Raw genomic sequence first — 23061 nt, 5'->3', positions numbered from 1 at the left:
CTAACTAGTTCTGTTGCATGTGACATGCAGCTGAATACTAGGCAATTGGCATTTTTACTAAGAAACAAGTCCCAGCATGTTCAATGAGCTTACTCCTTGGTCTGCATGTTTAAGATTGCAGCCTTAATCACAATCAATTAACTGACTGAATTGCAGTGTTCATGTGCAATATGGTAACATGTAAGCAACTAAATGACCTTCAGGTGGATCAGGCCTAAATCTACACCCTATTGCTTTCTACGGAACAGAGCCACAGTGATGGTTAACTCTAGCTGGATCTGTCTCACAATGCCAGAGCTATGATTTGTTTCTTCCACTTACAGCTGAACTCCTTAAAAGCATATGGAGCATCTTGGTGTGTCTTGGATTTGCAGGAAAGTAACTTTTCTCAGATAGCTGCTCTGCAGATGGCTGGCATATCTGGCTAAACAGGAGGCATGTTTTCTAAGAATGAAAAGGTTTGCAGGATGTTACTGTTGGCCTTGGGAGGTTGTTCACAAGGGAACTTGCCCCCTCAAGTAATAAGCAGTAGTTCCCTGGCCTTCACAGTTCAGGTTTTTAAAAGGGGGGTTACAGTCCTGTTTAGGTAAACAGCTCGCGGCTGCTTATTTTGTTACTGACTCATAACAGGCCACTATTGTTTTCTGCAGGTGTCTTCCCAGCAGGTGGGAAAGTGAAAGAACTGCATAGATGTGTGGTCCAGACCCCACCCCCTTTAGATAAGGAAGGTATCTTCTCTCTCTCTCTCTCTCTCTCTCTCTCTCTCTCTCTCTCTCTGTGTGTGTGTGTGTGTGTGTGTGTGTTTCTGTGTTATGGTAGCTATTATTGTACATGTTGCTTCCAGGAACCTCTGCAGCAAAGTGTTTCCTGCTCTTTGACACTGCAGGAAACAAAGCAAATTCTTTCCATTCCAACGTAGGAAGCTTAGAAACATAGAAAGCTGGCTAGTAGCAGGTCAGGCTATTGGCCCACCTAGACCATGATCATCTGCTCTGACTGACAGTCTCTCTCCAGGGTACATAGGAACATCGGAAGCTCCCATTGCCTCATTTAGGTCTGTTTTGTCTGCAGTGACTGGCAACAGTTCTGCAGGGTTTCAGACAAGGGTCATGCCCAGTTTTACCTGGCAATGCTGTGAACGGAACTTGGGATCTTTCTCATGCAAAGCAGATGATCCGCCACTGAGCTACAGTTCATCCTACATCTCAAGCAAAATTATGTGGATGCATCTTTAACTTCTTGTCTTTCTCGCCATCAGCTACCAGATCCTGTTAACTGGAGATGCCAGAGATTAAAACGGAGACCTTCTGCATGAAAAGCATGGGCTCAACCTCGATCTCTCCCCCATCTGCCTCCTCAAGTAATTAGGGAAGATACCTTCTGGTTGTTTATATTGTGATTCATACTACAGTGACTGCTTTCATTTGACTTAAAAAATATCTAGTAGCAAAATATCGTTTGGTGGGCAGTGGCCACATGGTTAGACCAGATTGGAAAGACCTGGTTTTAAATTTCTTCTCAGCCATTAAGTTCCCTGTGAGGGCACTGATAAAAACCACTCTCTATCAAAACTACCAGCCTCATAGGATTGCTGCAAAGACAAAATGGGATGTATGTGGCCCTGAATAAGGAGCAAATGTAGTTGTATATTGGGGACTGGCTGGATGAGGAAGAGTGGTGGGAGCTACACGCCCAAGAGCCCCACGGGGAGGACACAGAAGACGATGACTTAGATCCCTGCTCATGGTGATGGGACACTGAAGAGCAGTAAGCAGAAGGGATGAGTAGGGATGTGCTGGAAGCAGGGGGTTTGAGCAATCAAGTGGGGGGGGGTTAGGAGAAGGAAGGTCCTGCAGGACAGGATTAGATACTGAGAGTCTCAGTGTGAGGACAGGCTCAGATAAAGGGGAGTTGGAGGTTTCCCCTGAAGACTAAAATCTACCCCTCTTTGATTTAACCCTATGCTGAGCACAAATATTAATGGTGGAATATATATGGGCAACAGGGACACGGGTGGTGCTGCGGGTTAAACCACAGAGCCTAGGACTTGCTGATCAGAAGGCCGGCGGTTCGAATCCCCGCAACAGGGTGAGCTCCCATTGCTCAGTCCCAGCTCCTGCCAACCTAGCAGTTCAAAAGCACTCCAAAAAGTGCAAGTAGATAAATAGGTACCGCTCCGGCGGGAAGGTAAATGGTGTTTCCGTGCACTGCTCTGGTTCGCCAGAAGTGGCTTAGTCATGCTGGCCACATGACCTGGAAGCTGTACACTGGCTCCCTCAGCCAATAAAGCGAGATGAGCACCGCAACCCCTGAGTTGGCCATGACTGGACCTAATGGTCAGGAGTCCCTTTACCTTTACCTTTATATATGGGCAATAGTTGGATGAATGTAGGGCTAGCAGGGGTCAGCAAACCTTTTCAGTAGGGGGCCAGTCCACTGTCCCTCAGACCTTGTGGGGGGCCGGACTATATTTTTTGGGGGGGAAATGAACGAATTCCTATGCTCCGCAAATAACCCAGAGATCCATTTTAAATAAAAGCGCACATTCTACTCATGTAAAAACACGCTGATTCCTGGACTGTCTGCGGGCCGGATTGAGAAGGCGATTGGGCCGGATCCGGGCCCTGGGCCTTAGTTTGCTTACCCATGGGCTAGGGGCTAGGTGCACATCCTGTAAGATTTCACTCACCCACCTGAATATTGAAAGGTGGTACAAGATCTGCAGTACACACCTCCCATAGATGTTCATTTATTGATTTATAATCACTGCCTTCATTAAGCATGCCTCAGTCTATGGGGTAAAAGTACGGTGCGCCAGTCTCTGATCTGCAGGTGTTGGATAGAGGAAGTGGGAGGGACATTGCTGCACAATGAGGAGCTGGTCTCAATGCCATACAGACTGCAAACTTGGGATTCCATCAGGGTGAGAAATTGGAGAAGCAGTATTATAGTGATGCCCCTCCCCACGTGGTTCGGATGCCTGGCTTGTATCCACCAGGAGTCATGTGTTCCGTATTGCAAGTCCTATCTTACCAAACTCCCAGCTGAACTTCCAGTGCTTACCAAAGACTTTATTACAGTATTATTATTTCGGCAGACTTTTTAATTGAATTCTGATTTTGTTCTTTAACACATTTTTAGTTTCATTGTGTCCCTTCTCTTTTACATCACTTGGAAATGCCTGTGATTATACAAATCAGTGAAATAAAATAAGAGAACGAAAAGCGAGAAGTTGCTTTTGTTAAATATCTGTATGCATCCTAACGCTACAAAGAATGGGGCTATTAGGGTTGCAAAATAAATGACGCAGGAATGGTACAGCTAGGAAATGTTAGACTCTGACTTAATCTGTGGCTGTTTAGGTACCAATATATATTACTTCAAAGTATGTGAGCCCCAGCACCATTGTAACAGAGGATCTTAAGCTCATTGCTTGAATCACAAGACATACATAGCTTGCTTACCAGAGTACCATGATCACTGAATACTGTATAAGCAACGAGCGCTTTCCGACAGGGCCAATTCCAATTAAAAAGCAAATTAAACAACCATATTTCAATAAGCAACGTATAAACTGAATAATTCCAAGGACTAATCAATTATTGCCCAGTGCCTGTGAGTAAATGGCAAGCAGCATTCTGAAGTGCACATTCTATTTGTACTTTGAATTCTTTAGCTAAGTTAATTCATGTTCGCTTAAGAGACAGCCTATGAATTTCTGAATGATCTCCTTGTCTGGCAAGTGTGAAATCGAAGGACAGGCTCTCGTCTCCCCCCTCCCCCCAATGTAAAAGCTTTTGATTTGAAAGCTTCTGATTTTTAATGTCGACAGAAACTTCTTTTAACAAAATAAATAAATTTCTGTATTGGGTGGTGGGGGGTGGGGGAGGGAGAAGACAGAGATGAAGGCTGGGAAGAGAAGGCAGAAAGAGAATGATAATTGTTTTCTCTAAGGCTATTATTTAATGTGAAAGCAAATAGTCAGCCCGAGAAAACCAGCTAACAGAAGGAGATTAAGGAGAGTCGATCTCGGAGTGGCTTGATTCCTAGCAGTGCTGCTGTCTCTCTTCAGACAGTGACGAGGTGCAGGCGGAGAAGGCGGCAGCGGCAGCAGCAGCAGTTCTCCAGATGGCTGGGGAAAGTGTTTGTCTTGGGTTACTGCAGGGCAGTCTGGACTCGGAGAGCAGGCGGCCTTGGGAACGGGCTTCATTAGGGACCAAGTTGCATGCCCACTAAGTAAAAGAGAGAGTGTGAGAGAGAGAGAAATGAAAGGAAAAGCAGGCAGGCTGCCCAAGAGGGACTGGGCTTGACTATTGTTAACATATACTTGACCCCCCTTCCTCTCCGCTCATGACACAGATGTCTCCTACCTCTATCACCTCCCACTGCTTTAAGCCCTCCCCCCTGCACCTGGGTAGCTGAGCCAGGCCAGCTGCTTGCAGTATGCTGTTTGACTTTAGAGGTGGCTGCTAGCAGAGGGGGGTGGGAGGAAAGAGAGAGCCAGACGCGCACACACACATATACATACGGAGACGCGCGCACACACATCCACACGCGCGCGCGAGGGGAGAACAAACAAACAAACGGCGGAGCCTTTCCTGCAGGGCGGATCTGTGCACAGACATTACATGGAGCTGCTTCCCCGAGCGGGCGGGCGCATGGGAAGCCTGCAAATCTATGCATCGCCGCCTTAGAGAGAGAGAGAGAGAGAGAGAGAGAGAGAGAGAGAGAGAGAGAGAGAGAGAGAGAGAGAGAGAGAGAGGCGGCGGCGGCGGCGGCGGCAGGAGGAGGCAGGCGCACCGCCACTGACAGCGCGTAAGATCCACCGCTTGGACTCTCAGCTCACATTTTTCGTCTGCAACAATAACAGCGACCACGGGCGGCCGCCGAGGAGGAGGAACTGAGCATTCCGCATCGGGCTACTTGGAGGACTTTTATTTTCCATTCTTCTTGCTACGCTGATTCTTATATGCGCTTTCTTGAGCCTTTGGCACCCCCGAGAAGCTCTCCCTCGCGCGGATCCTCCTTTCCCCCCCCCCCCTTTTTTATTAAAAAGAAAGAGAGAGAAACCACACGCGTAAGAACAGCTGGAGTTTGGCTTCGTCTTTCCTCGTTTCCTTCGCGCCGTTTGGACCTTTTCGTGTGTGAACGTGGATGATCCGGAGCGGGGGGGAAAGAGAAGGAAGCGAAGCCACATTGCGTCGCCCCTTTTTCCTCTCCCGGGTCCCCGCCGGCCGGCCAGCCTGGGCTGTCCGAGCTCCGCCAAGGAGGACTGGAACTTTTTATTTTCAGCTCTCTGCCTGGGGCGAATGGTGGGAGTCTCCGGTCCTTTGCAATGTAAGTAACACCCAGCCACCCACCTACCTTACACCCCCGACCGGCCAGCCGGCAGCAAGGCATGCGGAGGGACTAGGAATTGGCGCGCCACTAGATCCCGGAGCCGGATTGCGGGATGGGTCGGGTGGCGCGCAGCCTCGGTCCCCGGATTTCATCCCCCCTTTCTGCCCTTTACTTAGGCGGGATCCTGTGGTTGTTAACTAACCCGCTAACACGGCTTGGAGTTGCTGTTGCCGCGGTAGCAAACCGCGCAAAGGATAGGATTGCATGCGAAACCAAACCAAAACCCCCCACGACTCTCAGCTCTCGATTTTTGCCCCTTTCCGAAAGTGACCAAAGAGCAAAAAGTTTTATGGGGAAAAATAAGCTCCGTCTGCAGCATCGGTTCGAATTCGAGTATAAGTCTCCCTGAGCTCAAGTGCTTAAATTTGAAATGGGCTCAGTTCAGTAACCTATCTTCCCCACCCAAAACGAGTGCGACCACCACAGTGCCTCTGAGCGCGTGCAGAGTGCTATTGTTTACTGCCGAGTAACCGCAACGACGTATCTGGGATGGGGATGCGGCAGGGCTTTTGATTCAGAAAACAGGTTTTCCAGGCTGGCATGAGATCTCCTTTTGCGAATTAACCCATAGTCTCATCTCTGTTTCTTTTCTTTTTGTCCCTCTATTTCAAGATGATCCTTGCTCGATATGAGCTCATGTGATCAAGAGCGCTTGAAATGTAATGTTTTCAACCTAGACAGTATGGATCGAAACTGTAAATCACGGAAAGCGCTGTAGACATATTTTTCTCACAGATATATTTCAGGTAAAGGATATCCCATTTAATTTCTGTATAATCAAGTGCAGAATGAAACATGAACAAATCTTTGATCTCTGTATTGTCACTTTACTGTTACATATAACAATGATTAACAATAATTCGAGATCAGGAACTTCCAGATTTGTTTATTAATGTATGACACTGGACATTTCAAAGATCTGATCTAGACTGTATTGAAGAGAACTTTAGTGTTTTGGTAAGTTTTGTAAACTTGTAGCAATCTCCTAAATACATTTACTTAGAAGTAAGACTCATTGAGTTCAATGGAGCTTTCTCCCAGGTAAGTATGTTTAGGATAGAATTTCAGCCTTAGCCCAAGGAGTGTCTCTCTTGGAATCAGCACAATGATCAGGTCACAAAAAATAGGAAGCTTAGTTGACCATTTACTTTTTTCACTGGCTTGAAGTTTCATTGATTTTAATGTAATTTCAGTACTATGAGTGGTGCGTCACTGAATCTCCTGTAGTGCCAAATTGTTTTGGAACGTCAAACTTCCTACTGTATTATTTAGAAATGGAAGTGGAATTTCTATTATGGACCATATGGACTCATTGAGGTTACCGAGCTACTAAATGCATACAATTTATGCTATGTAAGAGAAAAGCAGTCATTGCTACTACATTTTGAAATAGTGGAGGTTTTGTGTAATTTTTATGTCTGTCTGGAAGTAAGTCCTGCTGTGTCCAAGAGGGGCTTATGCCTAGGTAAAAGGTCTATCAGATTGCATCCTTACAGCACAATCCTGTGCATGTCTACTCAGGGAATTAGCTCAGCTGAGTTCAATGAGACTTGTTCCCAGGTGTTTATGTTTAGGATATTGCAGGCTAAGTCTCCCTGCGATTGAGGGCAAAGGCTCTAGGTAGTTTACAGTTCACATGCAGAAGGGCTCGTGTTCAATTCCTTGCCTCTCCAGGTAGATTCTCTGTCTAAATACAGGAGAGCTGCTAGCAGTCAGTGTCAACAATATTGAACTAGGTATACCAGTAGCCTGCCTCTGTATATGGCTGCTTCCTATAGTATATCTTGCAATGGGAGATTTCCTAGCAAATGTTATAATGTGGCCCACTTCCTTGATGGATTACTTCTGAGTCTTGGAATGCACTGCTTAGCTTTTGCTTCAGCAGAAATTCATGTACTTAATGTAACTATGACCCCTTTAACTTTTAACATTGCTTTCCCTAATTAATCTGTTCAGGCCCCAGACTTAAATGGCTGTCCACAGCTGCTGAAAATTGATTTTTCCCTTGATGGTGGTCTGAGTTGCTGACCAAATCAGATTTCCCCCCCTCCATCAGTTGTAGACCAACTTTAAATCTGTTTTAAAAACCCAGACACACAAATACCCCTGACAAACAAAAATCTATGTGATCTGAAATCTGATCTCCGTGATGTTTGCGTTGTTATGGTGATAGTCTTAAAGTGCTCTTAAAAGTAAAATAGAAAACTTAAATTGGCATTTTTATTTCAGTGTCTTTATGGATTTAAGAATTTACCAAGAGACTTACCTTATGCTGACCTGATATATTATCAGTTTTTATTTTAATTTCTGGCTGATTACACAGAGAATATGACACAGATACAGATCTAACAATATTGGTCTCTAATGGTTGTGCCATAGTTCCCTTTTCAATTCTTTTTCAATTCCTTTGAGATTATTTCCTAAGGAAAGTGAACCAGCATGATTTTCAACAGCTGTGGAAACTCTTAGGAAATTTAGACTGCCTTCCCTACGCAATCCGAGTGCCGGATTCTAAAAATCTGAAAATTGTTTACTTAACAGTGTCCCTTAGAAAAATATCCAGCACAAAGTTTCTTGCATTCTAACAAACGACTTTCAAGCTGTTGTGTTAGCCAGCCATCTTTCTTAATTATTACTGCAAAACCTTTCTGGTCAGTGTATCAAATTTCATTGTGTATTTTTACTACCGTAGCACATGTTGAACTGGATTGGTGGATTCTCCCTCTTCCACCCCCCCCCAACTTCCCCTCACCCCCGTTGGCATAAAAACTGTAGAGAACTGTAAATTAAAACAAAACAAAAAAAGGGCAAGTATAGATATCCCATGCCAATGACTTAACACAAAATCCGGCCATCTTTCATGCTGTGTTTATGAGAAATAAGACTTTTGTGTTCAAAACTCTTGTGAACGAGCTCACATTCCCTTTTGCAGTGGAATGCAGACTGCATTCTGGCAACTGCTTCTGCTCGCTATGTTTTGCTCCAGGAGTGTCCATCTTTTTCCTAAAATGCTTTTGTTTTAAAAGATTTATTTTTATACGCACTTCCTTGGTTAACCCAAACTGATGGGAACACTCCATCAAAGCATTGTGAGCTTACACCATTGTCCGTGTGGCACTATGTCTTCTTAATACTTGAACTGCATGTACGCCTCTGCCAACATCATGCCTTGTGATTCTGTATAGAGAAGAAGGAGGAGGTTCCTCCACCTGAAGCCCTGGTCAGTGGCCAGCAAGCCCCCAGGCATTCTTCCCTGTCAACTCCTGTTTCTCACCCTTCTGAAATGGAGCTCAGCTGACAAGCATTGAATGCAAAGCCTGCTGCACTAAGGCTGCATGGCGCTTTGCTAGCAAGGCGCTGTGAACAAAAATTGGCATCTGTGTAGTATTTGCATTGTGGACAGGAGGGGGAAGGGCTGCTACCATGGACGTTTTCATTGTTCAACTTTGTTTGCCGCAAGCTCGTTACTGTTAAAATATTTAGCTAATTGAAAAGCGACACAACTGTATGTCAGTATCGTGCTCCCACTTTCGGGGGGAAATAAACACTTCCAACACTGCCACCTCCTTTGTCCTGTGCGAACTTAAGTTGACACTTGGCGATCAAAAAGCCTTATCAGCAGAAATAAAACAGGGACTTGCTGCGGGATGGGAACGTTTGTATCTGGTGGATTGGTTAAATCTGGATGAGGTGTTTTTTTAAAAAAAATATGGTGCTTTTTCACTGAGTCTTGTCGATAGTTATAGGGCCCTTAGAAGTACGCAGAAATCTAAGTATCGGTATTAAAATGTAAATGACCCCGTTTCTCACAAAAGAATGGCCTCCAGTGCGAAATTTTCTTAACTCTCCACATTCCTTTTAACATGATCAGTGCTGCTGAGTCCAGGAAGACAAACGCGTGCAGATAGCAATGCAAAATTACTTCTTAACAGGAGCAAATTCACTGGGTGCACTGGGCATTGCAAATGGCAATGGTCATATTCCAATTCAAGTCTGCTTTTGTTTTAAGTTGAATATTTTTCTAAAAGCAAATATTTTGAAGCAGAATGGCACTGAAAGGAAGCGCTTAGACAAATAAGAAGGAACACAGCTTTTAAAAGCGGTCTAAATTTAGAATGCACGATTAGCTTAATCTGAAAGACATTGACTTCCATCTTCATTAATATCTTTTCCACCACTGATAAGAAAGTTCTCAAATTATGTTTAAAGAGCAGTGGGTGTTTTATTAAAGTAAGCATGGGTTCACTATAATGGAGGTAATTGTGAGTGATAAGAACAGGGCAGGTTATCTGTATGTTGTTTAAACAGAAGCAGCTACTTTTGCATCATTCCCAGGAGCCATCTGCGCAAGGGGGGGGGGGTGTCACCTGTCTGTCCACCCTAATTATAGGGGGGTGGGAGGAGAAATAAAAATGGAGAGGTCTTTCTGGTAATGAAACCCATAGTGATTTTATTGTAAATGAGTCTTGTGTACAGAGGAAGATGCTAATTTTGAAAGGAAAACAAGCTGCTCTATTGGCTGCCATGCCCTGGCAGTTGTGAAACAGAATGGGAAGAAAGGGGAATAGGATGCTGAAATAGCACTGTAGTTTGAGTTGTGAGTGCTCAGTGGTAAAAAATGGTCATTTTTGGTTAATGTTTTTTGTGCTCTTTTCGAGAAGCTCTTATTCTAATTTTGGGAAAAAAAGTATTTGCTTCAGTATACTGGGATACAGCTGGTATTTCTAGATTGGAGATAGTTATTTCATATAGCTATTTCTTTACATTTCCCATCTGACTTAGTAGTTTTGGTGCATATGTGTGCTAACCTTAAAGGAATTAAGAATGTATTTGGCAAATAAAAGGTCACATGCATTTCTCCCACATCTGTTTATAGTAATTATGAACATAATTAGCATAAGAATTACAAGCGAAGTAATGACGAGCTGAGCTGAGCAGTGAGGTATTATAGTATAATGGTCATATGTTGGCATTCTCACATTATAACACACTAGAATTCACATATTCAATGCAAGAAAGGAAATGCTAGGTTTTGAAGCATTAAAACAGCTAAAAAAATCTCTCTGCCTGAGGCAGATGGACTTCCTTGCTTTATAAGGAGGTAACCCGTTATTAAGAGAGAATCAGCTGAAATTAAGATTTGTAGCCTCAAGCTTGGACTTTCAGACAGCTGTGATTATGAATGGTTCGTCTGTTACACATTTTTACTCTGACCACCATGTATATTGCTTTCTTTAAAGCAAAAAAGGGGGAGGGAGAGGTGGGCAGAACAAACATTTTCACAACAAATGATTTGTTCTAAAAACATGGCAGTTTTCTGTGAGATCTACCAGATAGGAAAGATTTAGATACTACAGTTCCTGTAATGTCTAAAATATATCTTAAATCTGGAGAATAAGTGCTAATATTTTGAGAAGACTCTCCTCCCCTCACCACCATAGGGAAACGTTCTGGAGACCTAGGGCCCAATCCATGGTAATTTTGCTTTACATCATGGCTGCACAGCTATGTCCTGTGGTGCATAGTTTGCATAGAATAGGCATAAGAGAAGTTTCTGGAAGGTTCTGATTATTTAACTAACAACCCATCCTGTGCATTTTTACTTGAAGTAAGTCCACTGTGTTCAATAGGACTTACACTGCAGCCGAAGACCATCTGTGGATTCCACAGAAAGCATCCCTGATTCGTGCAGATTTGCTGCTGGAGCAGATGCACCCAGCTGAAGCAAATTGAGCATACTTTTCATTCTCTTTATAATGTATGCTTGATTTCTATCGAATATGGTTATCCATACATGACCATTATAGAAGGCGATGAGAAGGTGGGGGAAAGTTGCTTGCGTTTCAAGAATGAAACAATCTGCGTAGAGAACCAGAGGTCACTTTAGATACATAACATTTTGCTCTTTCATCAGTGTACATTCAGCAGACATCCTTTCTGACAGTGATTGTGCAGTTATTCACCTCAAATTTATTTGTAGCAAGTAAAAAAAGAGAAGTTATTGGGACTTGGTTCTGAGTAACTATCCTGAAGATCAATGTGTGATCACAGAACACTTAACGCAGAGCACATTTTGTTGGTATAAGCCTTGCGATGTATTCTGAGGAATGAAGAATTAGAAAATAATATCTTGTGCTATGTCCCAATGATACCATGAGGTTTTCACATTATTGGATTAGTAGAGGATTTATGACAGAGTCGTCTTTATGTGGCATTTCATTACAGTGTCACAATTTTCACACACACACTCACACACATACCCTTTCCTCTGGTGTTAAGATCCTGCTTTTGGCCTTTGTTATGTGTCAAGTCCTCTTCCATATATTCTTTGGTGGGGAAAGGAAGCATTTGGTCCAAGTGTATTGCTCTGGCTGCTATAGTTGCCTAGTATTCCCTCTTTTGATTTGTTGATCAGCAGTCATCCCAAGGGGAATAGACAATTTTCAAAGTAAATTAATATCATTACTATCATAGTCTTCTCAAGATGGAAAGGTTTCATTCCATGCTCTTTTATTTTTTAAGAAGAGCCCTGTGGATCACGTCAAACATCCATCTGCAGTGTAATCTTATATGTGCTTGCTCAGAAGTAAGCCTTATTGATTTCAGTGGAACTTCTGAAGAGACATGCTTTGGATGGTGCTGCTAGTTTTGCCTTCTTTCTCCAATTGCAGCAAACAGATACTCTCATTTTCCTACTCATATTGAAATACTGCCCCTCAATGAGGCCAAACTTAGATTCACAAAATGTTTAGGGGTCTGCACACCCCTGAGTCCTCCCAGGAAAAAAGCACTGGCTAGAGGTATTCTAAGCACAGATGCGCCATTTAATTATCATGGACAATAACAATTTGTTAATGTTTCCTCCATGAATCTGGTGCCAGCATATTCAATGAATTATTTTCTTTATACTTGACTTGATTCTCTGTGGTTTCACTGGGCGAACTTAAAATAAGTCATGTGGGGTCTAGATTTCCAAGTCGCCAATTTAATGATAGGAACCTTATGTGGAGAAAGAATAACTACAGTTCTTTTTAGATGCAGAAGTAGTGGATTAAAAAGTATGGATCTCTTTTATTAAAGGTGTTTGCTAAGCTCACTAAATGCTTAAACAAACAGGGAACCCACAAATGTTTTAAAAAATGAAAGCAATACATTAGACATCACTTTAATTTATGAGATTGGACCAGGCAGATAATTGCCCTTTAATCTGTTTCCACATAAAATAAATGGCCAAGGAAACTCTTTGCAAGAGGTTGGTGTGTGTGGGTGGGTGTGGGTGTATTCATCTATTGACATGTTGAAGTCTTATGTATTCTAATTAGATTTCAGCTGGTGGATCAGAACCCAAAATTGGGACATGTCACAGCCTCAGTGCCACCACCATTTTCCTGTCATCTTTTCAGTGGGTGGTTGCCTTTTAAGAAGGGCCAATCGTGAGAGAGGAGAATGAAAGCGATATAGGTTGATTCATAGGGTAAATTAACTGTGTCTCATGTTGCAGAATGTTAGGAGCTAAGGGGAGTCCCAAGTCTGACAGACTTGAAAACTTACTTTGATGTGTTCAGAATATTTCAGTTTTTCTTCATCCGTTTTAAGAAGGTATGAGAAAACTGAGATGGTTAAGATTACACTTTTTAGAATGAGCAAGTTAAAGAGGGCCAAGTTACTTTGGCCCTTTGGGCAGGTCTTAGTTTGGTCTAGATCAGGACAATTCAAATAACGGAGGCAGCAGCATATTCATCCATTGCATTTATATACCACCTTTCTGCCAAAGGCATCCAAAGATGTTTGCAATTTTAAAGGACTAAAAATCAAAATTCCTGGTTGCTGCAGGTTGTCATGAAATGCACCAATAATTGACGAACTTTTTCTTAGGTTCGTCATCCCTCTCCATGTAACAAGGAGAAATTTGAGCCTGCCCTGCAAGGTGCTTTGTCCAAGGGCCTACACTGAGGGAAGTATGAGTACAAATAAATAATGCTTAGATGAACTTTGCTTGTTCTTGGCGGATCTTCATGGCCCATAATAATCTGGATGATACGTATTTTACCAAAGAAGAAGAAGAAAGGAGAAGATAAAACCAGTAAACTGATCATGGAACTGAGAGAACCAAAGTTTTAATTTCTAGAACATTCTAGTCATGCAGCGGTAAAGGAAATCCACTTTCTGTCTGGAATGCCGTCATTGTCCTTGCTTCACATATTTGCATTTTGGGACCTGGCATTAAGAAGTGAGGGGAAGCCCTGGCACAGAGCGAACCTTTCCTTCAGGTATTCTATTCAGGCAGATTTGATTTTTAAAAATTTATTTATTTTTGAAAAAAAGAAGACGTATGGAAGTTTCCCAGGCCGGAAGATGGGTGCTTCCTTAGCAGGTGTGTCTGTGCATATATGTGCGCCAAAGTTGGGCTTTCCACCCCCATGAGGAGAAGTTTGCTCCCACCTCTAGGCGAGTGCCCCCTCCCTCCCTCCTTCTCCCTCTCTCTCTGTTTATTTTCCTGCTTCCATCTGGGCCATGCTGATATTGTAATCACCCTGATGCACATTGCCTCTCCTTCCCCCTCCTTTCTCTCACATACAATGTGCCATCCTGACAAGGCTTTTACTTCAGATAAGCTGCGATGTGTGTTTAATGAATACAAAGCCCTAGCTGCGCTGCTGCCTCGGCTCCTGCCTGCGCTCTCCTCAGCCAGAAGGTAATCTCCAAGCATTTTGAAAGTGGTGTTGCGGGAGGGGGGGGGGAGAGAGATGCTTCTCCTTCCTTCCCTCCCTCCCTCCCTTTCTCAGCGCCCCCTCCCCATCTCCTCTAAATGATGCTGAAGTCGATAACAGCTCCGGAGAAGTGAAGATGTAACCTCTTATCTTGCTTCTCTTCTTAGCTGGTGGGGAATTTACATTTAAAGATTAGCCTGGAGTGAGAGAAAAGGGATCTGCCTTTTGTTGTGTGGGGTTATGAGGCATCTAACCTCACCTGGCCTGGCCTTGCAATCTCCCATCAGCTCAGTTATTCAAACAGGACTTGCAAAGGTGAGATTATTTTATCTCTCCTCTCTCTCTCCATCTCTCTCCCCCCACCCTTATCTTTAATTGGTTTTAGTGTGGCTAGTCTGAATGGGTTTAGGAAGGGGTTTGGGGTTTTTTTTTGTTTTTTAAAAAATCCGTGATACAGCAAAGGAAGTGTGGTTTTGTGGCAAATAGATTATTTATTTACTCGGCTTTAAAAGCATTAGATAGACAGAGAGGATGAACATCGTAACAATTTGATTACCTCTTTTATTGGGTGAGAATGGGTAGCAAATAGTCTCTGTGTGTAGGGGGGAGAAGGGAAGCTTTGAAAATGTCCATTGCTTTAAAAAAAAAGTTTCAGAAGGGTTTCATCCCTTTCCTTTTTATCCCACCTTTACTGAAGTTTCTGCATATGGATTATATTCTGAGTGTTTTGAGATAATGGTTCTCATGAAACAACAATAAGTGCAATTGGTAATGGGAGTCCAACGCATTAATCCCACTGAGTGCAATGGGACTTAAACTTCCTTGTAACAAATTCTTGGGATTGCAACCTCGGGGGATTTCTGGTTTGAATTTTATGCCAGAATTGTATGCATGACTATTTGTAAGAGGGATACTGTTAATTTCTTTATTTAGTGAAGGACTCGCTGTGCTTTCTGCTTAGCCTCTGTTTGGTTTTTAGGTGATAGGACTTAAGTCCACAAAGGCATGCTTTTTATATTTTAAATTTTGATACAGTTCTTAGAATTCCTCAGAACAGGAAAGAATGATAAGCTGTTTTTTTCTAGGCAAGGGACAACTCAAACACCATCTGGAAGTAATTTTTTTAAAGTCCCCAATAAACCCCTCTGGCTTCAGAATACCCCAGTCCTAAGCACCGTTACTTGAAAGTCAGTTCTACTGAAATGGGCAGATCTTGCTTTAAACTCAATTTGTTTTTGTTTTGAGATATTAACACCTTCCTCTGGCTGCAGCGCTTGGCCAGGTGTTGGCATAACTGGATACAGAGATATGATCCAGTAGCTAAGAGTCTAATTAAAATTTGTGTAAAGCCAAGAGGGGCGGTAGGACATGTATCTGTGTTGACAACAGAAGATCAATAGCGTAAGACAATAGAGTCCCATTATTTTACTTCCATTGACTGAATATATTGACATTTCAGGTTTATGATTGCCTCAGTGAACATGATGGAACACAAGTTCACAAACCAACAGGCAGAGTGCCACATATATTACTGTATGTCATATCTGCCTTCAAGCTACCTTATCACTGAAGCAGAATAGTAATGGATGGTTGCAGAACACTTGGGGAGGTTTAGCCTCTATCAGTTACAAAGCTGACATACAGCAGGTCTTGGGAGCATCTATAATTGCACCTAGAATTATGGTGGCCCATGTTTACCTGCTAGGGCTGCTGCAGTTTAGAGTTTAAGAGCTAAGAGCAGACAACACAATAAGGTACTTAGGTTTTCATATTTTATATGTGGGAGAAGACATTTGAAAGTTTCCCATGAGAACCGATTGGGCAGCTATGCACAATTCCATTGGTGCTGAAGTGCCAAAGCACCTGCTAGAGTTTCCTTGGATTTGTAGACTATGAGTGAATTCAAAAGCAAAGTTTAAATGAGATTTCTTTCTCCTGTCTTTCTGTATGCACACTGGATCAATTTCTGGTGGTAAAGAGGAGGCTGTGCATGGAAAGGATATTATGGGCTTGGGTTTTCTTCTTCTATTCTGACCATTAAATGGTACTGTGAGAGTTCTTACATATATGGAAGACCTATTGACCGTGAAATATATAGCAAGCCTTATTATCTCAAATTCTTTGAGATACTCTGTAAAATGGAACTGGCAGCACAATAAGACCCCATCAGTGTTAGGCAAGCATGGAGACAGAAATTAATTTAAAGCAGACAAAGAGCTAATATGAAAAGAGCCACTAGTGATTTAACCCCTTCTAGAAGAAGTTTAATGAAAATATAAAATACATTTCAGAATATTGTACTGTAATAGTACAACAGTTGTGGTCAGGCAGTGGACTACTGATGCCCCCGTGAGATGGGAAGGAGAAAATGAGTCCTTCATAACATTTTCATGAAAATTTTAGGTTTCTGTTTGATCAGGAGGTGCTGTTGAGATGAAAGTCATGTGTAGATTTTCAGAAGGCCAAAAGTGTCAATTCAGAAAAGGAAAGTGATGAGAGAAAATGCAATCAGTTTTCCTGTTTTCAATTTGTGCAGGAATTGAAGAGCTGTTTTGTTAAACTGCTACATCTGCTCCAATATGAATATTGAACTACTTCCACTAAAAATAACACCCTATAATTTGCAAGCCACTGCAATCTTTTGTTAATGTGAGTGGGTTATTGGGGGGGGGGGGAATCTGTTCTGAAAAATCTCTAGCTTTATGTGCATTTTTTTCCCCTGGCACTTTTATCTGGTGCAGGAAAAATGGTGTTAAGCAATTAGGACCTTAGCTTGGTGATAGACTATAAAAAAATGGCCTTTGTAGCTAAATATTAGTATACAATTTAGCAAATATTAATTGTGGGGAAAACAACTTTGCATTTCCCCACCTCAACACAATGCAGAGTCATAACCCCAGCATTTCTTGCTGATCTCAATGAAACCCTTATTCATTTTCTACAACTTTTCCACTCTGCAAAGAAAGACAGAGTTCCCTGTTTCTTATTATACCAGCAAATCAAAATTTTAAGGTAATCAAGGGTATTTTAGTTAATAGGGCTTTCAGGGCAATTTTTCCCCATATTTAAATAAAATGATTAAATTATCCTTGAGTGTATTCATTAAAAGATGCTCTTCAGTAGTGTTGTTAATCAAGTTTTATGGAATGTGCAGGACACAAATTGTGGAAAGCAAGAGGGGGTTAGAAATTATGGAGTAGGCTAGGGAAATAGCTAGATATTTATAAAAGCATATATTTTTTATTTTAAACCAGTGAAGGAAAAATATGTGTGTGATCTAAAACATATGGTAATACTTTGTGACTAGAAAAAGAAATAAAGACAAGACAAGACAGATAGACAGAAAGAAGGGGGGAAAGGTACAATTAAGCAAAGATTGATTTTTAATGCAATTCTTGCTACTTGCATGATGGGTACAGAATCCCTGCTTAGAAGTAATTTTAAGATGTGCATTTTTCTGTGCCACTGTAGATGTGCTCCAAGTACAGATGTTTGTTAAAAAATAAAATGAAAAAGAAACTAAGGTAAAATGGGATGTTGAGTATTACTGAATTCAGTGGAACTTTGCAGAAGTAAAGGCAAGATCTTTAGTTTTCTATGCATTTTTTATTTAGGTATCTGGAATGAAAAGATTTAAAATAAATAAAAAAACACCCCATGAAAGCACATTATATTTTAAAGCAGCTTTTTGCAAATTTGCCTTTATAGGCAAGACTCCATCTAGTGGAGTGAATTTGCTTCGCCATCAGTAACAAGCACACTGGGCCATTGTTTGCTCCTTGATACTAGCAGTGTTAAAACTGTAAATTATTGGTTCTGATAGGTTATTCTCCATCACATCTTAGAAACTGGAAATGTTAACCACCACCTGAGAAAGTAGCTTCATGGCCTACATCTGTTGTACAAAAACCTATAGTTAGCTCGGTGGCTATAGGAAGCTTCAATATGTCTGCCTGGCTGGATGTTAATATGCAATTTGCATAAGTACCAGTCATTACCACCAACCAGTTTCCCTTTGTGATTCACTTTATCTGAAGAGCTATAGCCTACATTTCTTGCCTGACTGATGATGACCGCACAGTCACCTCCCTAGGTGGTAGTTCAAATGTCATGTTTCAATTCCGTAGGTCAAAAGACTTTCCACAATGGTCTGTCTGACTGATGTTCTGTTTTCAATGTAACATTCACCTCATTTGCCTGGGAGCAGCAGGAGTCAAACTACTGTTTCACCACAAGGTTAGGTACATACACACAACTTAGGGTTACATCAAGCCTTTGCATTTCTGACATATGAACCCCCTGGCCATATTTTCCTTTTCCATTGGTTCAGTTGTGTTAAAGCAACAAGAACAACAACAAATCATTGGTTTCTGCTTTAATATTCTGGTTAAATGTCTACCGTATTGAAAATATTTAATCTGGTAATAAATTCAGATGTTGATGTTTGTGCTAGAGGAGAAGACCATGTACTTAATCATACAGGAAATGGATCTCATTTATAATTCCCCATGTAAAAGCTCTAAGGTAACATGGCTAAGAAAGTTCTTCCCTTGAGAGCCTGAAGACTGGAAGAAGTTTCCAGTCAGTTTGGGTAGCATTGGCCTAGATGGAATGTTGCATTGTGGGATGGGGCAGTACCTAAGAACAGAAAACTGCTATATACTGTAGACGGGTTTGGAACATAGAAAGTGAGACAGATCGGAACTGCTCCAACGTGAGATACTTAGCATGCTACAAGATAGCCAGTTAAGATACTTCTGCAAAGGAAATTAGGAAAGAGTGCTGCAGTTGATTAAGAAAGCATGCTTGGAGAGACTTCCAGGTAGGATTGTTTGTCAAAGTGATTATGCTGCTCAGTTGCCAGAAACGTGATAGCATTGCCAAACATTTATGGACAATGGCGCCAGGTTGTTGGTTAGTTCTTTTCTTTCTAAGCAAACTTGTACTGTTACTGGGGGGAAATGCAAGAAGTATTGCAGAAAGCCTGTCAGCAGATCAAGTATGGCATTAAGTTCCATAGATGAGAATTTAGGCACCTTTTAGGCACTACAATTGTGCTCTTTGAGAAAATGTTGAAGGAGGTTTAGTTCATGACCTAGCTATTCACTGAAAGCCTTCAACTTCCACCTCATATTGCATATTATTTTCTGAGGTAATGCAGGTTTTAAATGTACAGTGATATACTTAAACTCAAATAATTAGTAAGCTACATTGATATTTCTCACATTCGTGCATTTCTTCTGCAAAATTGCAATACTTCAAATAAAGGCTAATTGTGTCGATGGAAGAACATTCTCCTCATGTCTTGCCCATATGATCTCTTTAATAGTTTTGTTGCATTCATTAAAGTTGACTCTAGTGGAACAGGTATTTGAACAATGAGTTTTTCTCTCTTAAAAGTGAGAAAAGGTTGAAATCCTATGTATGTGGTACGTGAAATCCCCCTTTGAATACAGTTAAACATACTTCTGATTAAACATGCATTAGATGCCACTATCAGTAAAGTATTCTATTAACTGAAAAGCAAATGGTAGTGGTGCTTAGCTGGAGCTGCATTTCGTATGAAAATACTTGCAGAGAGTTGGCCATGTCAAGATATGTTTGGTTCAGTATTTTTGTTTTCTGACTTTATAATTGCAACACTCCAATACCAAGATATTCAGGCGGTAATCAGTGTGATAGTGCCAACTTGTTGTTCTGAATTGGTTTTGAAGAAGCTTCCTTAATGTATTTGTTAAAGGAAGGCAAATACTTCACACAGACACACAGCATCACACATAATGCTAAGCTTTACTGTGAACTTGCAAACCACAAGTTTTGGTTCAGATGCAACACTAAGCTGAACTATGGTTTAGCTCACAGCAGCAGGACCAGAGGGGGAGACTTATTTCTAGGAACCTGTACTACACTCTTTCATGCTAAGCCAGGGTGTGGCTTAGTTTTGCACCCAAACTGTGCCCCTGCCAGAATTCCATTGTTACAGCTTTGCAATTGGCCTTCTAAAAGTTCATTGAAAAACTGCATGGTTTTTGAACCACCATAACCTTAGGTTAACATTGTGTTGTTTCTAATGGGGTCCCACTATTATGGTGAAAGTAGCAAAGTGGTGATGCCCTCATATACTCCAGCAGCCCCTGTCACCGATTCTGCTTCGCATTTGTGGGACATTTGAGGGAAGCCTCTTCAAAAAGTTGTTAGGTTTTGCACATGTGCAGTAGCTTCCCTTTCACCTTGGCTCCCCTCTCCAATAATTCCCTGTCCGGATAACACATGTTGCTGTATATTTTTGAATTTCAGCAATTCTGGAGAGTGATAATTGCACAGAGCTGTAGCTCACTGGTGGAACACCTGTTTGAAGATCCCAGATTCATTGCCTAACATCTCCAGGTTAAAAAGGATTAGGTTACCAGTGTGATGAAAAACACCCTTGCCTAAGAACTTGGAGAGCTGCTGCCAGCCCACAGTAAACAAGACTGGGCTAGATTGACAAATCGTTTGTGTGAAGCGGTTTCCTGTGTGAATTATCTTTGGTGTGAGAACAGGAGAGTCACACATATGTAAGATGATGACATTTCTTATGGGCACAGGTTCTGGTCCTGTGCACTACTATGTTATCTCATTGATGTATGTGCACTCTAAGGTACATGGGCCCTTGCTCAGGTAAGACCCATGCAAGCTGAGTGAGACAAGTGTATTGAAGAAGCTTCCTGCAGGATTGTAGCTGTGATTTCCCAGGTGGAAGGATTTCACATGTGGAGCTTGCTAATTCTGTTTATTTCTTGTGACACCTTAAAACCCGACATATTACCGTATTTTTCCTTGTATAAGACTAGGTTTCCCCCCTTAAAAATAATGTGCAAAATTTTGAGGTGTCTTATACATGGATAGATCTTCCCCCATTTTCTTAAATAGATTTTTCTTATAGATGGAAAAATACAGGAATTATGGCAGCATTTCTGTTTCACAGAGCCCAGGGATTCTGCAAAGCGTTCCAAGGAGTCCCGCAAAGAAAAAGTTGGAACGGTGGACAAGCACACATAATGTGTGATTTCCATTGAGCTGCAGCTGTGGGGATTAAATGCACTACTCAAACCATTGTCCTGGGAATCCCTTCCCCTTCTTTCCTTCCCTTTACCATGCTTTCCATGGTTAAGTCAATAGCAGTTGGCAGGCGAGAGAGGGAGGGTAGTGTTGCTTATGCAACTTGCCAACGCTGCATATTGCTGCTGGCTACCAAGAGGAAGTGGGGGCCAGGCAGTGGGAAACTTGGTGTGCGCCCAATCCGCTGCTTCCATCCTTGCTTTCCCCCGCCCCATCGGTAACCGGCAGCATCATGTGGCATTGGGTAAGCAATTCTGCCCTGCCCACGTGTTCAAGCACTTGTCACGGGAATCCCTCTTCCCCAACCCAGAACCTTCCATTAAGCTGCAGCCTGGCAGCAATGGTTAAATATATGGTCAGATACAAAGTGTCTCTCATTGGAGCCGAAGCCTTAACAGAGATTGACAGCAAAGTTTTTATAGGTCTCAAAGTTGCTGCTTTTAAATGTTACCTCCAGTACCGGATTTACGTATATGCTAACCAAGCTATAGCTTAGGGCCCCACTCTCTTGGGAGCCCCCCCAAAATTTAAAGGAAACAAAGCTGGATGTACATTTCCAAAATATAAGATAAAAAACAAACAAAATGGCTTTAGATACCTATTAGGTTCATAAATTACCATATAGCATATATTTAACACAAAAACCAGTGACAATTTGTTGACAAAGGACAGCTGGACATACAAAGGGCCCCGTTACCTTCGGTAGCTTAGGGCCTCACCAAACCTAAATCCGGCCCTGGTTACCTCTCTGGCTGGCTCTCTTACTTGATCTCCCCAAAATCCCACCTCCTCCCCACCCTGCTTTACAAAAAAAAAAAATGGCAAAAGTTTTTACTGCAAGGATTCCACTGGAATTTTGTTTAAAGCGAAGGGTTCTGCCGCTGCGAAAAGTTTGAGAACTGCTGTATTGTGGCATAAGAGGACCAGAGCCCATTTTGTGGGCCAAAGCACATTTTCTCAGATCCATGAACTATAATCCCCTGTTGTCTGGTATATACCAGGTAAGGAGAGTAACAAGATGGATTAGACAGCTGGTGGCAATTCTGTGTGGCTCTCTCAACTTTACTTTATAAATCATGGCTCTACAGTCTTTGTTTTGTGTGTGACAGAGATGAGATCAGCTGACAATGACAGCAGCAGTGAGCAAACCGTGTTTGCAGCTGGGCAATTACAGAAGTCCATAAGATATGGGACTGTCAAGCATGAACACAGATGCCTTCAAAGTTCTGTTTTTCTTCTATGTGGAAGTCATGGGCATGGAACAGATGCCTTCAATTTGGAGAAACCAGCCTCTGGATATAATAGGTTCTCTCTTCTCTTTGTTCTCTAGGGACTGTCCCTCGTCAATGAAATTAGATGAGGGAGAGGGAGCAAAAAAGAAAGAAAATTGTGTGTGGAGGGTTCTTGTGTTTTCACTGTGATACATGATACTAAACTATTTGTAAGATAGAATGGCTTGTTATATTTAAAAGGTGCATCAGATTAATAGATGCACTTCATTATACAAATGAATAGATACAGTTGATTAAATTCTTATTTCCTCCCCCCTTTTTGATTGATTTTGAACCACTGTTTTTTCTAGGCTAGTATCAAATTGACATGGGGGGGGTGGCGGCGTTTTCTCCTGTCACTGGGCTGCTTAGGGTTTCAGCTAGTCTTCAAGAATAGATGATATGCAATTTTAAATGTGGAGGCATGTCGATAAATTAATGTGTGGAAATAGTATATGCCATTTTTCTCTCATTTCTTCTGAGATCTGACAAGGTTATATGTGGGAACAGTTGCACAAAAATTCAAAGTCACATAATTTCTCCCTCGTAACATGCTGGTGGGATTGCTAAACAACAAC

The 23061-nt window shown here is 41.9% G+C and overlaps 1 protein-coding gene across 8 annotated transcripts in view; it reads left to right on the top strand.

Moving 5' to 3' along the window:
- The first annotated feature begins 4409 nt into the window (after window positions 1-4409).
- RUNX1T1 (RUNX1 partner transcriptional co-repressor 1) overlaps window positions 4410-23061 on the top strand; it is a 152874-nt gene continuing 134222 nt past the window's right edge. The window contains exons 1-2 of one of the 8 annotated variants that reach the window (XM_081204676.1): window positions 4410-5337; window positions 6013-6146. Coding sequence is in view for 1 of the 8 variants with exons in the window: in XM_081204677.1 (XP_081060803.1) it covers window positions 5310-5337 (28 nt within the window). In the remaining 7 variants the exon portion in view is untranslated. Of the gene's footprint in view, window positions 5338-6012; window positions 6147-14074; window positions 14096-14300; window positions 14427-23061 lie in introns of those variants that run through there. The other 7 variants (XM_081204679.1, XM_081204672.1, XM_081204677.1 and 4 more) reach the window with 7 other exon arrangements.

Source organism: Podarcis bocagei, assembly GCF_964188305.1.
Source record: "Podarcis bocagei genome assembly, chromosome: 8".
In the NCBI taxonomy this organism is placed as follows: Eukaryota; Metazoa; Chordata; class Lepidosauria; order Squamata; family Lacertidae; genus Podarcis; species Podarcis bocagei.
This window is presented reverse-complemented; position numbering and strand designations above follow the sequence as displayed.